Source organism: Pan paniscus, chromosome 20 (genome assembly GCF_029289425.2).
Source record: "Pan paniscus chromosome 20, NHGRI_mPanPan1-v2.0_pri, whole genome shotgun sequence".
Taxonomy (NCBI): Eukaryota; Metazoa; Chordata; class Mammalia; order Primates; family Hominidae; genus Pan; species Pan paniscus.
The window spans coordinates 6,837,062-6,858,284 of record NC_073269.2 but is presented as its reverse complement, the minus strand read 5'-3'; the positions used below and the strand labels follow the sequence as shown (position 1 = coordinate 6,858,284).

Below are 21,223 nucleotides of genomic sequence, written 5' to 3'. Positions count from 1 at the left end.
GTGTCCAAGTCCTTCTTCCGTGTGTCCCCTGTGCCAGCCATAACAACCTCCTCTGCGAGAGGCCCAGCCTTTGTCAACTGTTTCCTCCGCCTGGGAAGCTGTCTTCCTCTGGTCTTCAGCAGGAAAACCCTACTCCTCTGTCAACACTGACTTGGCCTTGTTTTCTTCCAGACTGACTGCCTGGACCCCCATGGTCCTCCACCCTCCAGGCTTCTCTTTCTAGACCCCAAGCCCACCTGTGCCTCCTTTTTCCAGCCCTGGCTCCAGGCATCTTAGAATATCTGGAGTATCTTGGAATATCTTCAAGAGACTGAGCTCTGTGCCTTTGAGCTCAGAAAATGAGCTGCAGCCGGGCCAGGCGTGGTGGCTCATGCCTGTAATCCCAGCATGTTGGGAGGCCGAGGCGGGTGGATCACCCGAGGTCAGGAGTTCAAGACCAGCCTGGCCAACATGGTGAAACTCCATCTCTACTAAAAATATAAAAATTAGCCAGGCATGGTGGCGCATGCCTGTAGTCCCAGCTACTCAGGAGGCTGAGGCAGGAGAATCGCTTGAACTCGGGAGGTGGAGGTTGCAATGAGCCGAGATCGTGCCACTGCACTCCAGCCTGGACAACAAGAGTGAGACTCTTTCTCAAAAAAAAAAAAAAAAGAAAATGAGCTCCAGCCTCAGTTTCTTTCTCTGTAAGATGGGAACAGTCACACAAAGGCTTCATCACAGGCATTGAAGGAGGAAATTCCCAGAATCAGGTAAGCACTCAGGAAATGTGTGCTGTTATCTTTGGGCTGGGCGCCAGAGCTCACCTCTGTAATCCCAGCACTTTTGGAGGCCGAGGCAGGAGGATTGCTTGAGCCCAGGAGTTTGAGACCAGCCTGGGCAACATAGGGAGACCCCATCTCTACAAAAATTTTAAAAATTAGCCGACCGTGGTGGTGCGCACCTGTAGTCCCAGCTACGTGAGAGGCTGAGGTGGGAGGATCACTTGAGCCTGGGAGTTTGAGGCTGCAGTGAGCTATGATTGTGTCGCTGCACTCCAGCCTGGGCAACAGAGGGAGACCCTGTGTCTAAAAATAAAATAAAGTAAAAGATGAGATCAATAACAGTGTCGCCAAGGCCATCTTGGAGCCTGAGGTGAGAGGAATAATCAGTATGAGTAATCCTGTCATAATCTTTTTTTTTTTTTTTTTTTTTAGACAGAATCTCGCTCTGTCACCCAGGCTGGAGTGCAGTGGCGCAATCTCAGCTCACTGCAACCTCCACCTCCTGGGTTCAAGCGACTCTCCTGCCTCAGCTTCTCAAGTAGCTAGGACTACAGGCGCCCTCCACCACACCTAGCTAATTTTTTGTATTTTTAGTAGAGACAGGGTTTTGCCATGTCGGCCAGGCTGGTCTCGAACTCCTGACCTCAAATGATCTGCCTGCCTCGGCCTCCCAAAGTGTTGGAATTACAGGTGTGAGTCACCGCATTTGGCTTTAAACAAAATAAATTTTTAAAAATTTATCCAGCCTAGAGGTTTTTGCATTCATTCAGAGTTAAAAAAAAAAATGTGGCCGGGTGCGGTGGCTCACGCCTGTAATCCCAGCACTTTGGGAGGCTGAGGTGGGCAGATCACGAGGTCAGGAGATCGAGACCATCCTGGCTAACACAGTGAAACCCTGTCTCTACTAAAAATACAAAAAATTAGCCGGGCGTGGTGGCGGGCACCTGTAGTGCCAGCTACTCAGGAGGCTGAGGCAGGAGAATGGTGTGAACCCAGGAGGTGGAGCTTGCAGTGAACCGAGATCACGCCACTGCACTCCAGCCTGGGTGACAGAGCGAGACTCCATCTCAAAAAAATAAGTAAATAAAAATAAAAAATAAAAAAACGTACTGCAGGCTGAGCATGGTGTTGGGGAGGGCTTTGAAGTGATTAGGGTTAGATGAGCTCATGAGAGTGGAGTCTTCTAATGAGATTAGTTTCTTTCTCTTTTTCTTTTTTGGGACAAGGTCTCCCTGTATTGCCCAGGCTGGAGTGCAGTGGTGTGATCATGACTTACTGCAGCCTCTGTCTCTAAGGGTAGCCTCACACCTGTAATCTCAGCACCTTGGGGGGCCAAGTGGGGAGGATCGCTTGAGCTCAGGAGTTCGAGACCAGCCTGGGCAACCTGGCAAGACTCCCATCTCTACAAATAATTTTTTTTTTGAGACGGAGTCTCGCTCTGTCACCCAGGCTGGAGGGCAGTGGTGTGATCTCGGCTACTGCAAGCTCCGCCTCCCGGGTTCACGCCATTCTCCTGCCTCAGCCTCCAGAGTAGCTGGGACTACAGGCGCCCACCACCTCGCCCGGCTAATTGTTTGTATTTTTAGTAGAGATGGGGTTTCACCGTGTTAGCCAGGATGGTCTCGATCTCCTGACCTCGTGATCCGCCCACCTCGGCCTCCCAAAATGCTGGGATTACAGGTGTTAGCCACCGTGCCTGGCCTTTTTTTTTTTTTTTTTTTTTTTTTTTTGAGACGAAGTCTCTCTCTGTCTCCCAGGCTGGAGTGCAGCGGCACAATCTCAGCTCACTGCAACCTCTGCCTCCCGGGTTCAAGTGATTCTTCTGCCTCAGCCTCCCAAGTAGCTGGGATTACACTGCGCCCGGCTAATTTTTAGTAGAGATGTGGTTTCACATCTTGGCCAGGCTGGTCTCGTACTCCTGACCTCATGATCCACCCGCCTCGAGTTCCCAAAGTGCTGGGATTACAGGTGTGAGCTACCACACGCAGCCACAAATAATTTTTTAAAAATTAGCCAGGTCTGATGGGCACACCTGTAGTCCCAGCTACTCGGGAGGCTAAAGCAGGAGGATCACTTGTGCCCAGGAGTTTGAGGCTGCAGTGAGCTATGATCGCACCACTGCACTTCAGCCTGGGCGACAAAACAAGGCCCTGTCTCAAAAAGAAAAAAAAAGTGGGGGCGGGCTGGGTGCAGTGGCTCATGCCTGTGATCCCAGCACTTTGGGAGGCCAAGGAGGGCAGATCACTTGAGGTCAGGAGTTCGAGACTAGCCCGGACAACATGGCGAAACCCCGTCTCTACTAAAAATACAAAAAGTTGGCCAGGCGTGGTGGCGGATGCCTGTAATCCCAGCTACTCAGGAGGCCGAGTCAGGAGACTCACTTGAGCCTGGGAGGTAGAGATTGCAGTGAGCCGAGATCATGCCGCTGCACCCCACCTGGATAACAGAGCAGGACTCTGTCTCAAAAAAAAAAAAAAAAAAAAACGGTAAAAAGTCAGGTTCAAGGGGCTCTGGGGGCAGAGGTCCCAGGCAGCAGGCACAGTATTTGAAAAGGCCCTGACGCAGGAGCTCACCTGTTGCATTTGAGGAATCCCAAGGAGGCCCTGGGGGTGGAACAGAGTGAGCAAGAGGGAGAGCCGGGAAGATGAGCTCACAGAGACGGGCTTTGGGGGCTGCGGGGAGGGGTCTGCGTGTCACTCCGGATGTAGCCAGGAAGTGATTGGCAGCGGCTGGGCTCTGACATCATGTTTTTCTGCAAAGATGAACAAGACGAGCAAGACATGACTCCTGTCCCCAGGGAGAGGTTTCGGGATGGAGCTGAGTCATCATTTGAACTTGCAGACATTTGTAAGACAGGCCTGGGGTGGGAGGAGGTGGGATCACCACGCCAGGTGGCAGCGGAGGCTACGGCGAAGGCTGAGGCACATTTGGGAAATTCTGAGGACGGTGGCAGGGGAGGAGCAGGGAAACTGTGCGCAGCAAGAGGCTGGCAGGTCTGGGACTGTGCCTCGCAGAGAGAGGGAGAAGGAGAGGCTCTGTCTGAGGTCACGTTTGCCTGGTTCAAATCCCACCTGCAGCCATCATCAGCTGTGTGTCCTTGGGTTGGTGGCTTAGCCTCCCTGAAACTCCCTCTTTTCATGGGAAAAGTCGGGTTGTGGAAATGTTTACCCAAAACAAGGACCTAGAATGGGCTTGGCATAGAAAGTGCTCCGTACACCTCCCCTACCGTAGTGACCTCGAAAGCCTCTTGAATGCCGGGCGCGGTGACTCACACCTATAATCCCAACACTTTGGGAGGCCAAGGCGAATGGATCACTTGAGGTCAGGAGTTCGAGACCAGCCTGGCCCACATGGTGAAACCCCCTCTCTCCTAAAAATGCAAAAATTAGCTGGGTGTGGCGGAAGGCGCCTGTAATCCCAGCTACTCTGGGAGGCTGAGGCACGGGAATCGCTTGAACCCAGAAGACGGAGATTGCCGTGAGCTGAGATTGCACCACTGCACTCCAGCCTGGGAGACAGAGTGAGACTCTGACTCTGTCTCAAAAAAAAACAAAAACAAAACAAAACAAAAAAAACCAGAACGGTATATCCATCAGGCAGGACATTCCTGGGGCCTAAGAGTCACCTCCCAGTGGCTGAAACAAAAGCCAGATCTCTCTCTGGTCGAGGCAAAATTTCTTGCTACACAATGGACAGGAATCATTCGCCTTGCACTGAGTATTTTACAACTTACACACTTGCTCACAGACATCGGAACAGCTGGAACCCCCGGCAGCAGGCATTGCAGACAATGCTAGCATGGTGGGCAGCTTCGGGCCTGGCTCCAGTGATCCCCCAGGGTGGTTAATTTTTTTTTTTTTTCTTAGAGATGGGCTTCGCTCTATTGCCCAGGCTTGAATGCAATGACGTCGCAGCTCGCTGCAGCCTTGAACTCCTGACTTAAGGAATCTTCCCATCTCAGCCTCCCAAATAGCTGGGATTGCAGGCACGGGCCACCACACCCCGCTATGCAGGGGTTCTTCCTGCCCACTGCATAAAGAAAGACCATGTGACTGGGTGCAGGGGCTCACGCCTGTAATCCCAGCACTTTGGGAGGCCAAAGTGGGAGGATTCCTTGAGTCCAGGAGTTTGAGACCAGCCTGGGCAACATAGGGAGACCCCCAGTCTAACAAAGTATTTTACTTAAAAAAAAAAAAATAGAGGCTGGACGCGGTGGTTCACACCTGTAATCCCAGCACTTTGGGAGGCCGAGGTGGGCAGATCACCTGAGGTCGGGAGTTCGAGACCAGCCTGGCCAACATGGAGAAACCCCGTCTCTACTAAAAATACAAAATTAGCTGAGCATGGTGGTGGCGGGCGCCTGTAATCCCAGCTACTCGGGAGGCTGAGGCAGGAGAATCGCTTGAACCCGGGAGGCGGAGATTGCAGTGAGCTGAGATTGAGCCACTGCACTCCAGCCTGGGCGACAGGGCGAGACTCTGTCTCAAAAAAAAAAGGAAAGAAAAGAAAGGAAACAACGAAAGAGAAAGAGACCACAGCATTGTAGTAGAGAAAGAGTTTAATAGACATGAGGCTGGCCACGCCACATGGGAGATGGAATTCATAAATCAACTTGTTCAAACCTCATAGGTTAGAGGTTTTTCTTTATTGCGACGAGTCTCGCTGTGTCACCAAGGCTGGGGTGCAGTGGCGCCACCTCAGCTCACTGCAACCTCTGCCTCCTGGGTTCAAGCAATTCGCAACCTCCGCCTCCTGGGTTCAGGAGGTTCTCCCGCCTCAGCCTTCTGAATACCTGGGATTACAGGTGCACGCCACCACATCCAGCTAATTTTTTTTTTTTTTTTTTTGGTAGAGATGGAGTTTCACCATGTTGGCCAGGCTGGTCTCGAACTCCTAACCTCAGGTGATCTGTTCACCTCAGCCTCCCAAAGTGCTGCGATTCCAGGCGTGAGCCTCCGCGCCCAGCCTAAGTTAGGGGTTTTTCAAGGGCAGTTTTGTGGGAAGGGGTGGGAGTGGGCCAGGTAAACAGGTGCTTGCTGCTGGTTGGTTGGGGGCAGAGATGGACTCACAGCAGGTTGCAGGGGTCCTCCTGCCGGCCAGATCACTTCTGGGTGGAACCTCAGGAGCAGGGTTGTCAGTCCAGGTGGAGCCACGGGTGTCAGACATGCAAAACACGTGGAAAGTCATCTCAAAAGGCCAAACTACAATAATGGTGTTATTTGCAGGAGTAATTGGGGGAACCACATCTCTTTTTTTTGTTTTTTGTTTTTGTTTTTTTTCATGCTGAGTTTCGCTTTGTCGCCCAGGCTGGAGTGCAGTGGTGAGATCTCGGCTCACTGCAACCTCTGCCTCCCAGGTTCAAGCGATTCTCCTTCCTCAGCCTCCCAAGTATTTGGGACTACAGGCATGGGCTACCAAGCCTGGTTAATTTTTGTATTTTTAGTACAGATGGGATTGCACCATGTTGGCCAGGCTGGTCTTGAACTCCTGGCCTCAAGTGATCCACCCGCCTTGACCTCCCAAAGTGCTGGGATTACAGGCGTGAGCCACCGCGCCTGGCCTGGAAGCTGCATATCTTATAACCTCCAGAATAACGTTTGCACCTTAACGGATGTCAGGCTCCCCTCCTCCCCTCAACCTGAAGGCCTCAGGTTAGCTTGACAAAAGCTTTTGGGTTTTGTGCAAGGTCTACTATCACTTAAACTGTAGCCTAAATGTCTTCCCAAGTTAGCTGGGCCCAATAGCCCAGGAATAATTAAGGCAAGATGGGGGTTGGTTAGTTTAGCCTACTGTTATAATTTTCTCGGCCGGACGTGGTGGCTCACGCCTGTAATTCCAGCACTTTGGGAGGCCAAGGCGGGCGGATCACGAGGTCATGAGATCGAGACCATCCTGGCCAACATGGTGAAACCCCATCTCTACTAAAAATACAAAACTTAGCTGGGCATGGTGGCGCGTGCCTGTAGTCCCAGCTATTTGGGAGGCTGAGGCAGCAGAATCGCTTGAACCCGGGAGGCGGAGGTTGCAGTGAGCCGAGATTGTGTCACTGCACTCCAGCCTGGGCGACAGAGCGAGACTCCGTCTCAAAAAAAAAAAATTTTTTTTCTCACTGATAGAACTTTTGCAAAGGCGCTTTCAGCTAATTTTATTTTTTGTAGATATGGGGCCCTGCTCTGTTGCCCAGGCTGGTCTTGAACTCCTGGCCTCAAGCGATCCTTCCTCCTTGGCCTCCCAAAGGGCTGGGATCACAGGATGAGCAGCTACTGCACCCGGCTCTATGATGCTTAATTTTTTTTTTTTTTTTTTTTTGGTGACAGAATCTCAGTCTCAGTCTGTCACCTGGGATGGAGTGCAGTGGTGCAATCTTGGCTCACTGCAACCTCCACCTCATGGGTTGAAGTGATTCTTATGCCTCAACCTCCCCAGTAGCTGGGACTACAGGCACCTACCACCACGCCTGGCTAATTTATGTATTTTTAGTAGAGACGGGGTTTTGCCATGTTGGCCAGGCTGGTCTTGAACTCCTGACCTCAAGTGATCCACCAGCCTCAGCCTCCCAAAGTGCTGGGATTACAGGCATGAGCCACCGCGCCCGGCCCGGTGGTTAATTTTATATGCCATCATGGCTGGGCTGTGGGTGCCTGCATATTTGGTCAAACATTACTCTGTGCATGTCGGTGAGGGGGTTATTAGATGAGATGAGCCTTTGACCCTTTGCATCAGTAGACTCACTGAGTCACTCAAACCCACTACCCTCCCTAGCACGGGTGGGCCTTGCGGAATTCACTGAAGGCCCGGATGGAATACAGAGGCTGCCACTCCCCTGGGGAGCAGAGAATTCCTCCCACCTGAAGGCCTTCAGACTGGAACATCAGCTTTTTCCTGTCTTCAGACTCGAACAGAGAGATCAGCTCTCAGCCGGGCATGGTGGCTCACGCCTGTAATCCCAGCATTTTGGGAGGCAGGAGACTTGAGGTCAGGAGTTTGAGACTGGCCTTTCCAACATGGTGAAACCCTGTCTCTACTAAAAATACAAAAATTAGCCGGGCGTGATGGCGCATGCCTGTAATCCCAGCTACTCGGGAGGCTAAGGGGGGAGGATCATTTGAGCCCAGGAGGCAGAGGTTGCAGTGAGCCGAGATCATGCCACTGCTCTCCAGCCAGGGCAACAGAGCGAAGCTCCATCTCAAAAAAAATAAAAATAAAAAGGAACATCGGCTCTCTTGGGTCTCCAGCTTGCAGACTTCAGATGTTGTGACTTGTCAGCCCCCGTGCATCAATACCTTATAATAAATCTCTTGGCCGAGTGTGGTGGCTCACGCCTGTAATCCCAGCACTTTGGGAGGCCAAGGCAGGCGGATCACCTGAAGTCGGGAGTTCAAGACCAGCCTAATCAACATGGAGAAACCCCATCTCTACTAGAAATACAAAATTAGCCAGGTGTGGTGGCGCATGCCTGTAATCCCAGCTACTGGGGAGGCTGAGGCAGGAGAATCACTTGAACCTGGGAGGCAGAGGAGATTGTGGTGAGCCGAGATTGCGTCATTGCACTCCAGCCTGGGCAACAAGAGCAAAACTCTGTCTCAAACAAACAAACAAAAATCTCTTATTCTCTCTCCCCTCCTGCTGGTTCTGTTTCTCTGGAGAACCCTGACTAATTCACCCCCAGCTCCTCCTGATGAACGGAGGCAGGCCCTGGACAGCAGTGGGCCAGGATTTGAGGCTCTTGGTCTAACAGTCCGCAAGGAACAGAATCCTTCTGACCACGTGTGAGTGAGTCTAGAAGTGGACTCTGCCCCAGAGACACCTTGGTTGCCACCTCTCAGAGCCCTGAGACAGAGGATGCCAAAGTTAAGCCACATCTGGATTCCTGACCCACAGAAACTGTGAGATAAGAAAAGTGAATATAAGCTGGGCACGGTGGCTCATGCCGGTAATTCCAGCACTCTGGGAGGCCAAGGCAGGCAGATGACTTGAGCCAAGGAGTTTGAGACCAGCCTGGGCAACATAGCGAGACCCTGTCTCGCCCTTTTCTAAGAGGCCCACCTCTACCCCTGCTCCACACATGCCCCAGCATTTACCCCACTTTCTTTCTTCCTCATGCTCACCATCCTCTAGCATGCCATACAATTCACTTATTTATTTATTTATTTATTTTTGAGACAGAGTCTCACTCCATCACCCAGGCTGGAGTGCAGTGGCATAATCTCGGCTCGCTGCAACCTCCGCCTCCCGAGTTCAAGCAATTCTCGTGCCTCAGCCTCCTGAGTAGCTGGAATTACAAGCGTGCTCCCTCATGCCCGGCTTATTTTTGTATTTTTAATAGAGACAGGGTTTCACTGTGTTGGCTGGGCTGGTCTCATACTCTTGGCTTCAGGTGATCTGCCCACCTCGGCCTCCCAAAGTGTTGGGATTACAAGTGTGAGCCACCAAGCCCAGCCCTATTTATTTATTTTTGAGACAGGGTCTTACTCTTGTCACCCAGGCTGGAGGGCAGCGACTCAATCTCTGCTCACTGCAGCCTCTACCTTCTGGGCTCAAGTGATCCTCCCACCTGAGCCTCCCAAGTAGCTGGGACTGCAGGCATGAGTCACCACGCCTGGCTAATTTTTGTACATTTTGTAGAGACGGGCTTTCACTATGTCGCCCAGGCTGGTCTCGAACTCCTCGCCTCAAGCAATCCTTCTGCCTCGGCCTCTCTAAATGCTGGGATAGCAGGTGTGAGCCACTGCGCCCTACCTAATTCACTTATTTATAATGTGTACTCACTTCCCCTCTGTCCCCCCAGTGCCTGCCACAAAGTAGAAGCCACGCAAATATGTGTTGATTTCACTGTTCCATTCACTCATTTAACAGGCAGCTGCCAGCCACGGCCCCAGAGCTCTGCTTGCCTCCCGGATTTCTGTTGGGGTCACAAGGTTCCAACTCCAGGGTCCTGAATTCTGATCTTAGATACCAGGTTTGGCCTTCAAGTTCTGGAATCTATGTTCCAGAATCCGGCTTCCCAAGACCCACAGCCCAGAATCCAGGCTCCAGAATTCAGGCTCCCGGAGATCCAGGCTTCAGAATCCGAGCTCCCTCAGACCCAAGCTCCGAATCCGGGCTCCCTGAGATCCAGGCTCCGGAATCTGAGCTCCCTCAGATCCAGGCTCCGGAATCCGGGCTCCCCGAGATCCAGGCTCCGGAATCCGAGCTCCCTCAGATCCAGGCTCCGGAATCCGGGCTCCTCCAGATCCAGGTTCCGGAATCCGGGCTCCAGGCTCGCATTCCGGGCTGGGAGCCAGCCACAGCCGTTAGGCTGAGATTTTTAAAATCTGGCGCCAAAATCCACTCCCCGGGTGGGAGTGGCGGTGCCGGGTGGAGGTCAGTGGAATGGACGGGTCGGGACTGGGGCCCTCACGGGCTGCATAGTCCCAGGGTCCGGGATTTCTCTCCCGCGGCCCCGTACCCTCTCCCCAAAAGCAGACAGCAGTTGGTCACTAACTTTCTTTTCTTTTTTTTTTTTTTTTTTTTTTTTTTTCAGACGAAAGTTCGCTTTTGTAGCCCGGGCTGGAGTGCAATGGCGCGATCTTGTCTCACTGCAACCTCCGCCTCCTGGGTTCAAGCGATTCTCCTGCCTCAGCCTTCCGAGGAGCTGGGGTCACAGGCGCCTGCCACCACGCCCGGCTAATTTTTTTTTTTTTTAAGTGGAGACGGGGTTTCGCCATGGTGGTCAGTCTGGTCTCGAACTCCTGACCTCAGGTGATCCGCCCGCCTCGGACTCCCAAAGTTGGGATTACAGGCGTGAGCCACCGCGCCCAGCCAATTGGTCACTAATTTCTAGCTCCCGGGGGAAAGAGGGTCCCGCGTTCGGGTCCCGCGTTCGAATCCCGCCTCCGCTACGGCCCTGGTGCGGATTCCCCGACCGGTCCCTAACCTTCCTGTGCCTCAGTTTCCCATAATGGAAATGGGCCCGGAGCCCCCTGGCGCGTGTCGTGCCTTGGGAGGCCCCTCGGAATGGACGGGGCAGCTTTGCGGGATGCCCCAGACCTCGGGCTCCGGGCGCAGCTGCCAGCAGCAGCCTGGGCGTGGGTGCCCCCGGGGGGACCACGGTCTCAGCTGTCACCGCCCCTCCCGTTCAGCGCCAAAATTTGAAAATTGCCCAGCGCCTCCCAAACTGCGCGCTGGGAGGGGGAAAGCCCCGGGCCCCACCCACGGGAAGCGCGGGGCTTTCTGGGACTTGGAGTCCAGTCCCTGGGGGTCCCGCGGGGATGGCTCTGGGCACCCGAAGCCCCTCCCCAGCGCCGAGACAGGAGGGCGGGGGTAGATTCGAGACCCCGGTTTGCAGAGCGCAAGACTGAGGCCCAGGCCCGCGCAGGCAGGCAGGAAACGGCGCTCCTGGCGGATGGAACAGCACAGGCAAAGGCTGGGTATGGGGGTATGTGGGGATGGAAGTGCCCAGAGGGGCAGCGCGGTGGGGTTGGGGGCGGGACCCCGCAGGGCCTCCAATGAGGGGCGAGTTGGGGGATTTGGTCAGCCAGTGGCCAAGGCCGGTGGTCAGTGAGTAGTTGATGCGGGTGGGGGGACGGTTTCAGATCAGTCTGAGGGTGGAGAATAGGAAAAGTGACCCGGCCGGGCGTGGTGGCTCATACCAGTAATCCCAGCACTTTGGAAGGCCGAGGCTGGCAGATCACCTGAGATCAGGAGTTCGAGACCAGCCTGATCCAACATGGTGAAACCCCGTCTCTACTAGAAATACAAAAATTAGCCGGGCGTTGTGGCATATGCCTGTAGTCCCAGCTACTCAGGAGGCTCAGGCAGGAGAATCACAAGAACCCAGGAGGCGGAGGTTGCAGTGAGCTGAGATCGTGCACTTCAGCCTGGGCCACAGAGCAAGACTGTCTCAAAAAAAAAAAAAGTGACCCCATTTCCCACCCAAACCTCAATCATCCTTCTTCCCTCTGGCCCCGCCTCCTGTAGTATTATTTATTTCCCACTGTGCTTTACCATCTGTCTTTATATTTTATATTCCTCCCTTTATGAGGAAGGAAAACAGTATCAGTTCTCTAAATACGCAGTCACAGCTTAGCTCCCTCTTGCCTGGCTGGTTTATTTGTTGTTTGTTTTGAGAAGGAGTCTTGCAGCTGGGCATGGTGTCTCACGCCTGTAATCCCAGCACTTTGCAGGGCCGAGGTGGGCGGATCATTTGAGGTCAGGAGTTCAAGACCAGCCTGGCCAACATGGTGAAACCCCGTCTCTAGCAAAAATTAGCTGGGCAGTAGTGGCGCACGCCTGTAATCCCAGCTACTCGGGAGGCTGAGGCAGGAGAATCACTTGACCCTGGGAGGTGGAGGTTGTAGTAAGCCGAGATCAAGCCACTGCACTCCAATCTGGGTGACAGGGTGAGACCCTGTCCCCCCTGCAAAAAAAAAAAAAAAAAAAAGAGAGAGAGAGTCTTGCACTGTCATCCAGGCCGGAGTGAAATGGTGCAATCATAGCTCACTGCAGCCTCCACCTCCTGGGCTCAAGCGATCTCCTTGACTCGGCCTCCCAAGTAGCTGGGGATACAGATGCACGCCACCACGACCAACTAATTAAAAAAATTTTTTGTAGGGGCCGGGTGCAGTGGCTCACGCCTGTAATCCCAGCACTTTGCGAAACCGAGGTGAGCAGATCACTTGAGGTCCAGAGTTCAAGACCAGCCTGGCCAACATGATGAAACTCTACAAAAATACAAAAATTAGCCAGGCATGGTGGCGCATGCCTGTCATCCCAGCTACTCAGGAGGCTGAGGCAGGAGAATCTCTTGAACCCAGGAGGTGGAGGTTGCAGTGAGCCAAGATTGTGCCACTGCACTCCAGCCTGGGGGACAGAAAGACTCTGTCTCCAAAAAAAAAAAAAAAAAAAAAAAAAAAAAAAAAAAAAAATTGTAGAGTATTGTAGAGTTGGGTCTTGCTATGTTGCCCAGGCTGGTCTCAAACTCCTGGGCTCAAGCCATTTTCTTGTCTCAGCCTCCCAAAGTGGCTGTGATTGCAGGTGTGAGCCACCATGCCAGGCTTCCTGCCTGGGTTCTAAGGCTGGGGGGTCTATCTGGTAAGAGGGGAATAATAGCGAGTGAATGTTGGCTGTTGGAGGCAGGTGGGCTCTTTCCCCTGGTGTCCTCAGTAGGCTGGAAAGGGCATTAGATTCTCAGTGTGTGATTTATTGGGGTCTCTGGCAGAGGCTGAGCCAAACCCCCAAGGTGAGATGTGTAAAAAGGAGGAGTTCCCCAGGCAGAAGGAAGACCGGGCCAGTTCTAGGTCAGGAGGAAGTTATTCTCCAACTGGGGCAATTTTGCCCCTCTGGTGACATGTGGCAATGTCTGGAGACATACTTGGTTTTCATAACTAGGGGGCCGGGGCCGGACGCGGTGGCTGACGCCTGTAATCCCAGCAACGTGGGAGGCCAAGGCGGGCAGATCATTTGAGGTCAGGAGTTCAAGACCAGCCTGGCCAACATGGCAAAACCCTGTCTCTACTAAAAATACAGAAACTTAGTCGGGCATGGTGGCATGTGCCTGTAATCCCAGCTACTCAGGAGAGTGAGACAGGAGAGTCGCTGGAACCCGGGAGGCGGAGGTTGCAATGAGCCGAGATCACGCCACTGCACTGCAGCCTGGGCCACAGAGCGAGACCCCGCCTCAAATAAAAATAAAAATAAAATAAAAAATAAGTATGAGGCTGGGATGCTCGTGGCATGGAGTGGGTGGAGACCGAGGATGCTGCTCAATACCCTGTAATGGACAGCACCTCCTGACTCCAACCCCCTGCAACAGAGAGTGATCTGGCCCCAAATATCTAGTGCAGAGTTGGAGAAACACTGCTGTATAGGTTGTCTTGTTAAATTACAATTTTGGGGTTTTTTTTTTTGGAGACGGAGTCTTGCTCTGTCGCCCAGGCTGGAGTGCAGTGGTGTGATTGCGACCTTTGCCTCCCGGGTTCAAGCGATTCTCGTGCCTCAGCCTCCCAAGTAGCTGGGATTACAGGCGTACACCACCACGCCTGGCTAATTTTTGTACTTTTTGAAGAGACAGGTTTTTGCCATTTTGGCCAGGCTGGTCTCGAACTCCTGGCCTCAGGTGGTCTGCCCGCCTCGGCCTCCCAAAGTGCTGAGATTACAGGCATGAGCCACCGCGCCTGGCCTTGTTAAATAAAATGTATGGCAGGCCATTGTTTTAGACAATGGGGTCTCTAGTCCCCAGCAGACCAGATAAAATTGGAATGGAGTCACTAGTGCCAGGTACCACGTAGTCAAACTGATCTTTTATTTTTTTTATTTTTTGAAATAGGGTCTCGCTCTGTTGCCCACACTGGAGTGCAGTGGCGCAATCACGGCTGACTGCAGACTTGAACTCCTGGATGCAAGCCATTCTCCTGCCTCAGCCTCCCGAGGAGCTGGGACTACAGGTGTGTGCCAGCACATGTGGCTAATTATTAAAAATTTTTTTGGCTGGGTGCCGTGGCTCACGCCTGTAACCGCAGCACTTTGGGAGGTCGAGGCGGGTGGATCACGAGGTCAGGAGTTCAGGACCAGCCTGGCGAAGATGGTGAAACCAGGTCTCTACTAAAAATACAAAAATTAGCTGGGCATGGTGGCGGGTGCCTGTAATCCCAGCTACTCGGGAGGCAGAGGCAGAGAATTGCTTGAACCCAGAAGGTGGAGGTTGCAGTGAGCCGAGATCATGCCATTGCACTCCAGCCTGGGTGACAAGAGCAAGACTCTGTCTCCAAAAAAAAAAATTTTTTTTTGGAGACAGAGTCTCACTATGTTGCCCAGGATGTTCTCAAACTCCTAGGCTTAAGCGATCTCCCCATCTCAGCCTCCCAAAGTGCTGAGATTACAGGTGAGAGCCACCCGTACCTGGCCTCAAACTGAACTTTAAAGGGTGCAGGTTTTCAAAAAAAAACATTCACAGCCACCAAGCCAAAGGGGACCGGTTAACCTGATAGGGAAGTACCCTCAAAATAGAGGGGGTTAAAACAGACCCTATGAAAAAAGTAACTTTGAAACAACCAATTGGTTTTTATTTCGTATTTTTATTTTTACTTTTTTTGAGACAAAGTCTCACTCTGTCACCCAGGCTGGAATGCAGTGATGTGATCAGGGCTCACTGCAACCTTGACCTCTCTTGCTCAAGCAATCCTGCCACCTTAGCCTCCCAAATACCTAGGACTATAGGCGCCCAGCTAATTTTTTTTTTTTTTTTTTTTTTTTTTTTTTTTTGAGGTGGAGTCTTACTCTGTGCCTAGGCTGGAGTGCAGTGGTGCAATCTTGGCTCCCTGCAACCTCCGCCTCCCGGGTTAAAGCAATTCTCCTGCCTCAGCTTCCCGAGTAGCTGAGACTATAGGCATGTGCCACCATGCCTGACTAATTTTTGTATTTTTAGTAGAGGTGGGATTTCACCATATTGGTCAGGCTGGTCTCGAACTCCTGACCTCATGATCTGCCCGGCTTGGCCTCCTAAAGTGCTGGGATTACAGGTGTGAGCCACTGCACCTGGCTAATTTTTTTATTTTTATTTTTAGAAATGGGGTCTTGCTATGTTGCCCAGGCCAGTCTCAAATTCCTGGGCTCAAGCTATCCTCCCACCTCCGCCTCCCAAAGTGCTGGCATTACAGGCGTGAGCAAACCACTGTACCTGGCCTGGCTTTTATTTTAATTCTTATTTCTCCTTTCTTCAGCCTTTTCTGCCTATAATGCAGAATGCCCATCCTCTCTGCTCAGCTCATTGGAGTGCCTATTTAATAGATTGAATGCTATCCAATTCATGAATTGCTAATAAGAGCCAATGAGATCATTAAACTCAATTTGTTGAAATTCATACTCCTTGACAGCCTCTTCTGGACATTTTTTATCAGTGGCATTGTACACTATATGGCTTTTTTTTTTTTTTTTTTTTTTTGAGACAAAGTTTCTCATTGTTGCCCAGGCTGGAGTGCAGTGCCGCGATCTTGGCTTACTGCAACCTCCACGTCCCAAGTTCAAGAGATTCTCCTGCCTCAGCCTCCCAAGTAGCTGGGATTACCGGCGCGCGCCTCCATAGTAGAGATGGTGTGGGGGGGTCTCCCTATGTGGTCCAGGCTGATCTCGAACTTCTTTTCTCAAGTGATCCACCGGCCTTGGCCTCCCAAAGTGCTGGGATTACAGGCGTGAGCCACCACGCCCGGCCCTATATGGCCTTTTGTGTCTGGTTCTTTGAACACGTTTTGAGGTTCTCTAAGTGGGGAAACAGGTACTAGAAAGCAACCCAACGCTGTTTCCTCGTGGCGGAGCTGGGAGTTTGCAGCCAGGCAGTCTGTCTCTGGAGTCAGCGCCTCTGCGAAGCGGTAGCTGGACGGAGACTTCAACTTCCGGCGTGCCCCGCGCGCGCCCGGCGGCCGGACTACCAGTCCCAGGCTGCCCCGCCGCGGCGGGCGGCGGGCGCGGCGCGGCGCGGCGCCATCTTGCAGCCGGCGGCGCGGATTGAATGAGCCCGCCGAGCCCGGGCCGCCGTCGGGAGCAGCGCAGGCCGCGAGCCGCCGCCACCATGGCCACGCCGCTGCCCGGCCGCGCGGGCGGGCCCGCCACGCCGCTGTCGCCCACGCGCCTGTCGCGGCTGCAGGAGAAGGAGGAGCTGCGCGAGCTCAACGACCGCCTGGCGCACTACATCGACCGCGTCCGCGCGCTGGAGCTGGAGAACGACCGGCTGCTGCTCAAGATCTCAGAGAAGGAGGAGGTGACCACGCGCGAGGTGGGCGCCGGGGCTTAGGGGCCGGGCGGGGGTGCAGCCGGCAGGCCCCGCCCACCGCGGGGCGCGCGATCGCGGGGACCCTGGGCGGGGGTGCAGACGGGGACGGGCCCCGGCTTCGGGAGTTTCCGCGGGGTTTCGGGGGGCCCCTGAGTGAGGGGTGCAGCTCGGCCAGGTCCCTCCCACCGCGGGGTGCGCAATCGCTGGGACCCTGGGTGCAGACAGGGACGGGCCCGGGTCTCGAGGGTCTCCAGGGGGTTTCGAGGGGCCCCTGAGTGAGCGGTGCAGTTCGGCCAGGCCCCGCCCACCGCGGGGTGCGTGATCGCGGGGACCCTGGGCGGGGGTGCAGACGGGGACAGGCTCCGGCTCGGGGGTCTCCAGGAGGTTTGGGGGCTCCTGAGTGAGGGGTGCTGCTCGGCTAGGCCCAGCCCACCGCGGGGCTCCCAGTCGCGGGGAACCCTGAGCTGGGATGCAGACGGGGACAGTCCGGCCTCGGGGATCTCCGCCCCGTTTCGGAGAGTCCCTGAGTGAAAGGTGCTACTCGGCCAGGCCCCGCCCACCACGGGGCGCGCGATCGCCGGGGACTCTGAACGACTCCCGGCTTGGGGTCTCCAGGGGGTTTGCGGGGGGCTCCTGGATGAAGGGTGCAGGTCCTGGCCACCGCGGGGTGCGCGATCGCGGGGACCCTGGGCAGGGGTGCAGACCGGGAAGGGTCCCGGCTTGGGGGTCTCCAGGGGGTTTCAAGGGGTCCCTGAGTGAGGGGTGCAGCTCGGCCAGGCCCAGCCCACCGCGGGGTACGCGATCGCGGGGGACCCTGAGCAGGGGTGGGGACAGCCTGGCCTCGGGGATCTCCAGGGGGAGACCCTGAGTGAGGGGTGCCACCTGGGCAGGCCCTGCCCACCGCAGTTTCTGAGATCTTGGGGGACCCCTTGGGAGGGGTGCAGACCGGAGTGGCCCATTCTCTCGGGGACCCCCAGGGGGTTTCTAGGGCACTGAGTGAAAAGTGCAGACCAGGAATGCCCCACCTATGGAGGGGGTCCCAGGAGATCTTCCGTGTCCTGAGTGAGGGCTGCAGAGGGGCCTCCAGCTAGCTCTGGGGACCCTTCCGTGAGAGGTGCATTTTGGGGCCATGGGGGTTACAGACTAGGGCTCCCCACCAAAGAGAGGTCCTGGGGATTTGGGGGCTCCCTGAGTATTGGGCTGCAGCCCCCCATATGCCTCGTCCCTCAGAGGATTCCAAGGAGACTTGGCGGACCCCCCCAACTGAGGGGGTGTGAGTGGGAGTCTCTGGGGATGAAGCTGGGTATTGGGGTATCTGGGGTGGAATGGGGGTGGTCTCTGGGCTCCAAGGAGACTGGGGGGCCCAGGCCCTCTGAGGAGGCCCAAGATGGGGTGTGTGGGGGGTCTCCCTGGAGTCTCTGGGGTGAGTCACGTGGTCTCAGTTCTCCCTGGAGCTTTAGCGAGTTCCCTGATGAATCCAGAAGAGATTGGTGACTGGGGTGGGAATTAGGCCCCTCATCTCTCACCAGGCCCAAGGTGGGTAGGGGGCCGAGGGAGAGGTTCTGATACCTTGGGGTCCCACGGGAAATTTGGGAGTCCCTTATTTGTGCCCTGGTGTCAGCGGTGGCCTGGCAGGTTCTGCCCCCAAGAGAATATGAAGGAAGGGTGAGAGTTGGGATCTTGGGTCCGGTGGAAAGTGTTGAGGTTCTGATGGGCCCCGAGGCTTCAGTGCAGACTGAAGGAGAAGAGGCGGGAAAGTCTGCCCACCAAGGGGACGTGAGGTCGGGGTGTCGGGGTCTGGGTGCAATCTGTCCTGCCCCCCAACCTAACCCTGGGGAGGCTCTTTGTCCCTCCCACTGGCCATGCCCAATCCAAGGACAGGACTCCAGAACGGGGGGCAGGCAGGAGCACCCACTTGATTCCTGCCATGGGTTGGGGTCCTGGGGTCCCTAGGTCCCAGTGTCCTGTTGGGAGAGCCGGGTGCTGAAGTCGGGATTTGCAGCGCCCAGCCCCCACTCGGCCATCTGGAGATCAGAGGAGGTGGTAGGCTTCTGGGAGAAGAGCTGCTTGTTGAGGGGGTCGGGTCATTTCTGGGAGCCACTTACCCTCTGTGTGACCTTGGGCTAGTCACTTACCCTCTCTGGGTCTCAGTGCCCTCGCCTTTGGAATGGGTATAATTAGAATACCCACCTCTTACTTGTGTGTGGGGCCACAGCAGGTTAACTTTTGTTCATTAGTTCCCTGTGGGTTGTTTTCACAGTGCCCTGGGGACAGGGAACCTGAAAGAAGGTAGCTGGTGCCTTCAGGGAGGTAGAAGGAAGATCAGTGCTTGGTGGGGTCCCCTGCTTTTCTTTCTTTCTTTCTTTCTTTCTTTCTTTCTTTTTTTTTTTTTTTTTTTTTTTTGAGATAGAGTCTCGCTCCGTCGTCCAGGCTGGAGTGCAGTGGCGCGATCTTAGCTCCCTGCACCCTCTGCCTCCCGGGTTCAAGTGATTCTCCTGCCCCCGTCTCCCGAGTAGCTGGGATTACAGGTGTTCACCACCATGCCCGGCTCATTTTTGTATTTTTAGTAGAGACAGGGTTTGGCCTTGTTGGTCAGGCTGGTCTCAAACTCCTGGCCTCAGGTGATCTGCCTGCCTCGGCCTCCCAAAGTACTGGGATTACAGGTGTGAGCCACCGTGCCCGGCCAGTCCCCTGCTTTTCAATTAGTGTGGCTTTGGGCAGGCCCCTGTGTCTCTTGGAGCCTCCATCTTGCCATCTGTCCAGTGCGGAGTTGTCCCAACTTAGAGGCCGCCTGCTGGACCCGTGGCGTGCAGGGTTAGAGCTGGTTTCTTGTCTTTGGGCCTCTGTTGTCCCACCTGCCAATGGGACGAACAGCTGCAGGGAGCTTTAAGGGTGCAGGGCCTGGTGAGTGCTGGGGAGGTACCAGCCCCAGCCCCACTGGACGCCCTGTTGGACCGGCCCTGTGCCCTAGAGGGAGCCTGGCCCAGCCACCTCTCGGGGCCGCAGCAGCGTCCTTTACAACTCAGTTCACTCAGGCTGGGTGAAATGCGGGTCTGACTCCAGTGAAGGCAGCCATTCAGCAGGTGACACACTGGCCCCCCCGTGAGCCCTGTCACCCAGCCGTGTCTGCAGGGCATGTGGCAGGGGACAGCTGGGAGTTCCGCCTGCGACTAGTGGGCCAGGAACCCGGCTAGTGGGGAGCAGAGCTGGAAGCCTGCTGGGGTGGGGGCCACTGGTGGGGGGGCGTCACGTGGGCCCACATGGAGGGAGTGACCTGGAATAGCTGGGGGCCTTCTAGACACAGGTGGGCCAGGTGGGGTTCAGAGAGCAGCCTCAGGCTCAGGCTGGCAGGATGGGGGCAGGGGAGGGAGCTCTGAACGAGAAGGGACCTGGGGTGTCAGGCCTAAGAGCATGCAGGTCACCTGGACAGCAGGGCCTCTCTCACCTGGCCAGCTTCTGCCCCCAGGGGACTCTTGGCCAAGGCTGGGCATGCCCTTGGTTGTCACATGGGGAGGGAGACGGCATCGGCACAGAGTGGGTGGAGGCTGGGTGCTGCTCAGCGCCCCGAGAAGAGAATAACCTGGCCCCCACGAGGTTGACCCATCCCCCACGAGGATGACCCATCCCCCACGAGGATGACCCAGCTCCCACGAGGATGACCCAGCCCCCATGAGGATGACGCAGCCCCCACGAGGTTGACCCATCCCCCACGAGGATGACGCAGCCTCCATGAGGGTAACACAGCCCCCATGAGAATGGCCAGGCCAAGGAGCCTGCTGGGAGGCGTGAGGGACTCAGTTCAGATTTTTTCAGGCTCATAACACGACTCACAGCATCCTGGTGTGTGGCGGCCCCTGAGGTCCTCACACACGCCTTTCTCACTTCTTTTTTGAGATAGAGTCTCACTCTGTCGCCCAGGCTGGAGTGCAGTGGTGTGATCTCGGCTGACTGCAACCTCTGCCTCCCAGGTTCAAGCAATTCTCCTGCCTCACCCTCCTACGTAGCTGGGATTACAGGCGTGTACCACCACACCCGGCTAATTTTTGTATTTTTAGTAGAGATGGGGTTTCACCATGTTGGCCAGGATGGTCTCTATCTCTTGACCTTGTGTTCTGCCCGCCTCAGCTTTCCAAAGTGCTGGGATTACAGGTGTGAGCCAGTATGCCTGGCCTTTTTTTTTTTTTTTTTTTTTTTCTAGACAGAGTCTCTCTCTGTCGCCCAGGCTGGAGTGCAGTGGCGTGATCTTGGCTCACTGCAACCTCTACCTCCTGGGTTCAAGGGCTTCTCGTGCCTCAGCCTCCCGAGTAGCTGGGATTACAGGCGCCCACCACCATGCCCGGCTAACTTGCTTACTTCTTTCCTGCCCGCAGGAGCTCACCCTTGCACACTCGTACAAAACCAGGCCAAGCATGGGTTCCACATTCCCGTGTGACACTAGGGGGTGTCTTTTGGCGGTGTGGATGAATCGCCATATACAAGCATCGTTGGAGGGCTTGGGGAAGGGTGGGGTGGGGGCTGGCCAGATGGGTATTTGTTGAAGGAGGATCACTGAGTGCTGGGGGCGGGGGCAGGTGCAGGGAGGCCGTGCTGTGGCCGGTGTCCAGGCGCGGGAGAGGCAGGTACTCCAGGTACTTCCCTGCCAGGCCTTACATTCCCGAGGGAGGAGACCTGGCTTCGGCATCTTCTGTCTTCCCCCGCCCCGGTGTCCCCTGGCTGC

General features: G+C 55.1%; 1 protein-coding gene across 2 annotated transcripts in view; it reads left to right on the top strand.

Moving 5' to 3' along the window:
• The first annotated feature begins 15,723 nt into the window (after positions 1-15,723).
• The window catches only part of LMNB2 (lamin B2), a 29,620-nt gene continuing 24,120 nt past the window's right edge, over positions 15,724-21,223 (top strand). The window contains exon 1 of one of the 2 annotated variants that reach the window (XM_034945928.3): positions 15,724-16,509. In XM_034945928.3, coding sequence (XP_034801819.1) covers positions 16,246-16,509 — 264 coding nt within the window. In that variant the 5' untranslated portion in view covers positions 15,724-16,245. The remainder of the gene's footprint in view (positions 16,510-21,223) is intronic. The other variant, XM_034945929.3, reaches the window with a different exon arrangement.